The sequence below is a fragment of the Monoraphidium neglectum genome (genome assembly GCF_000611645.1).
Source record: "Monoraphidium neglectum strain SAG 48.87 unplaced genomic scaffold scaffold05117, whole genome shotgun sequence".
Taxonomy (NCBI): domain Eukaryota; kingdom Viridiplantae; phylum Chlorophyta; class Chlorophyceae; order Sphaeropleales; family Selenastraceae; genus Monoraphidium; species Monoraphidium neglectum.
The window spans coordinates 1-3,558 of NW_014008513.1; the positions used below are offsets into that span (position 1 = coordinate 1).

Sequence of the window (3,558 nt, forward strand, 5' to 3'; positions counted from 1 at the left end):
GCTGCGGCGCCGGCGGCCGCGACGGCTGCGGCGACGGCGCGGCGCGCCTCGTCCTGCTGCTGCTGCAGGTCGCCGGCCGCCTTCTGCAGGCGCGCCTCCAGCTCCATTACCTGGGTACAAATCAGGACAGCGTTTCAGAATCGCATTTCCATCAGCCCAGTGCAACATCTAAAACATCTATTGACAGAGAGGGAGCGGTCGCATCCAGGCCACAGCGCAACGGTGGGCTGGGGATCCAGGCACGCAGGCTAAGTTGCGGGTGTGGGGTGAGCAGCCGCACCTGCGCGCGCGCCTCGTCGCGCTGGGCGCAGGCGTTCTGCAGCCGCGTGATGAGCTCGTCCTTCATGCCTGGGTGATAAGATGGGGGGGGGGTTCAGGGGGGTGGGCGAGGGGTGCAATGGGTGTGGGCATGTGCGTGGGCGTGTAAGTTTTGAGTCACTCTGGTTGGCACGACGATCACGGCTCATGCGTTCAACACTGTGAACATTGTGCGGGCGACCATATGCCCCAACAACAGACCACCTTCAACGGCAGGGTGCCCAGCAGGTGCTGAGAAGCGGCGCGACCGCCAACACCAGCACCCTGGTCCAACATGAGCCCCTGGATTGCCCCTATCGCTGCTGTTCCCCCCCACCGTTGAACCTCTTGTCCAGGTCAGCCTTCTCCACCATGAGGCGCTGGATGTAGTCCTGGGGGGTTGGGGTTGGTTGGGGTTGGTTGGGGTTGGTTGGGGTTGGTTGGGGTTGGTTGGGGTTGGTTGGGGTTGGTTGGGGTTGGGTGGTCAGAATGAGGCAGTCGTACATCTGCAACCAACCGACGCGCAGACAACTTTTTGTGTGGCGGGATGACAAAAGAGTCGCGCACGCTGCGGTACACCGCTTCAACTTTGGCGGCCAAGCATAACCACCGGAAGGGTCCTGCAAGCTGCGCCTGCAGTCGCAGCAGCGCGTGCGCAGACGCTCCCTCTGCACGGCTCGTCCCTCCAAGACACACGGGCGCATCCCACGGGCGCCTGCCTGCAGCCACGCCGCGCACGCACACGATCGCCCCACCTGCGCCACCCCGAGCTTCTTAGCCAGCTCGCCCTTCTCTGCGCTGAGCTTGTCCCGTGCGCCCTCCAGCTCAGACAGCAGGGCCGCGGTCTGCAGGGCAGAGGGGCGGCCGTTTAGTCTTCCATTCCAGCGCACGGTCGCAAGTCGCGACGGACATAACTAAGCAGGTCAACGGTACACCAGTAGACGTGCTCAAGCGCCGCGAAATCAAGAGCGCGGGGCGAGCTATTTTGTACATCGGGTGGTGTGCGCAGCGTTCGTTGGCTTTGAAAGCGGCGCGGCAGGGCACTGTCAGCAGCCAGGTCGAGGTGCGCGGCCCACCTTGGCCTCTGCGTCCGCGTTGGCGCCGCGCAGGGCGGCCAGCTCCGCGGCGGCCGCCGCGCCCGCAGCGGACACCGCGGCAGCGCGCTCGGCGGCGAGGTCCTAGCAATTGTTTGGAAGGATAACCGCGGGGCCGGGAGCCGGCGGCGGGGCGCGGGAAGCGTGGGCCAATGCAGGGAGCAGGGGCGCCGGCTGCCGCTCTACTAAAACACGCACCTCTGTAGGCCTTGGCCAATATGAGGACGCGCAGCAGCAAAATTGAGCATGCCCCCGCGCTCTGCCCTGCCTCATGGGGCTGCTGCCAGACGGCAACCACTGCAAAGCCTTGGGCTCTGCCGCTCCCGCCACACAACGTGTTAGTCAGCCCCCTCTCAAAAACGCATGACACTGGTGTGCGCCTGGGCCGCTCACCGCCATCCGCCGCTCCGCCTCCGCCAGCGCCGCCTTGGCGTCCTTGACCTCCTGCCGCAGCTCGTTGCGCTGCCCCTGCACCAGCTCCAGCGTGCCCTCCATCTCCTTGAGCTGTGGAGCGTGCGGTTGGGGTCGGGTGGGATATGTTGGGGGCTGGTCAAGCAGGTGCAGAAACGGGGTCGGGTCGCAGATTGCGACAAAGCACACCAGCAGGTGCCAGCACACACCACAGCTGGACTCGCTATGGAAGACCGCAAGGAAACCTTGGTCAAAGCACGGCTCAAGCCCAATCAATGCAGGGTTAAGGCCCGACCAAAGCATGGTTGAAGCCCGGTCAAAGCGTTGTCAAAGTGATCACAACACAGCAGCCGGCTCAGGCGTTCAGGCCCCCACCTTGCCCTCCAGTGCCTTCTTGTCCTCCAGCAGCTTCCCGGCCTCGCGCGCCTCGGTCTTGAGCGCGCGCAGGGCGGAGCGCGCCACCTTGACCCTGGAGGGAGGGGGTAGGAGAGGGGGAGAGGGCGCTGCTCAACGGGACAGCCGTCCAGCGGTCCTTGACAGGCCGCACAAGTGTCGCAGCGCAGGAGAGCAGACAGAGTTGGCCCGCCAGTCATCGTACGGGAGAAGGCAAATGGGGTGCGGGCAAAGCGCCTGGCAGTGCCGTGAGCAAAGCCGCAGCCAGGCCGCGCGAGCACGAGGCACGTGCGCACCTCCAGGCGTTCTGCAGCGTGGTGGCCGCCTCGCGCTGCTGCGTGAAGCCGGAGGCCGCCACCCAGCGCCGCCAGTTGGACTGCATGACCATGGCCGCGCGCTCGCGCCGCATGAGGTCGTACTGCGTCCGCGCCTGCGGAGGGGCAGTGAAAGGGGGTGCGTGGCGTGGGGGTAGATGGGCGGTTGCGCACGCGGCGACTGGGTGTGATTGATTGCACACACAAGCATCGCACACACAAGCATCAGCATAAAGCACGCATGGGTGCGGCCCATTCCCTGGGTTCAGGCATCAAGGTGAGCGCGCCGCCGCACCTGCCGCCCGCGCCAGAGCGCCTGCACCGCGACCACCAGGGTGTGCGCGTGCTTGTACTCCTCACGCAGCTTGTGGCGCCGCCACGCCGTCTGCACCACCAGCGCCGCGCGCTCGCGCCACAGGTGGCAGAAGCGGCTGCGTGCGAGCAGGCCGCGGGCGCCGGCCTGCAGCGTGACGACGGCGGCGACCGAGCCGCGGAAGTGGACGCGCGCCAGGTAGCCGCGGGCGAAGCGCTGGATGACGGTAGCAGCGCGCCCCATGCAGTCTGTGTGTGTGTGTGTGTGTGTGAGTGTGTGTGTGTGTGATAATGGGGTAAGCAGCACCGAGATGTTGAGTGCGGGCCACAAGGGGTGAATGTCTCGTAAGAGGCCTCGTCAAACTGCTCCTTGCCGCACGCAAGCTGCTGCCGCCCCCGCAACACATTCACCACCGCCGCCTGAAGCGAGACGCCTCCCCTTGCCCCCAGTCCCCCCGGGGACTGGGGGCACTCACCCGCGCGCTGCTTGTCCAGCACAGCCACGTGCCCGGCCCTCAGGAACACCTTGCTGACGCCCAGCTGGTAGCCGCTGCCCGCCGGGATGCCGCTGCGCTCCAGGATGCCCTGCGCGATGTCCCTGGGGTCGGGCGCGGCGGGGGGCCGTGGTGGGTTGGCGCCGGCAAGGGCAGTGCAGTCAAGGGTCTTGGGTAAGCACTCGTGACACTGGACTCCACTTTGCTCACACCTACCCAACGCTTCCCCCACCCACCCAGCGC

The 3,558-nt window shown here is 66.5% G+C and overlaps 1 protein-coding gene across 1 annotated transcript; it reads right to left on the reverse strand.

Annotated features, from left to right (window-relative positions):
* Nucleotides 1-151: 151 nt before the first annotated feature.
* MNEG_15195 (Myosin IJ heavy chain) lies at nucleotides 152-3,065 on the reverse strand (the record flags this gene model as incomplete). The annotated part of the gene is made up of 8 exons (XM_014036334.1): nucleotides 152-348; nucleotides 635-689; nucleotides 1,053-1,142; nucleotides 1,374-1,475; nucleotides 1,785-1,895; nucleotides 2,178-2,271; nucleotides 2,492-2,625; nucleotides 2,805-3,065. 8 exons carry the CDS (start codon nucleotides 3,063-3,065, stop codon nucleotides 152-154), a joined length of 1,044 nt encoding a protein of 347 aa, XP_013891788.1.
* Nucleotides 3,066-3,558: the final 493 nt, after the last annotated feature.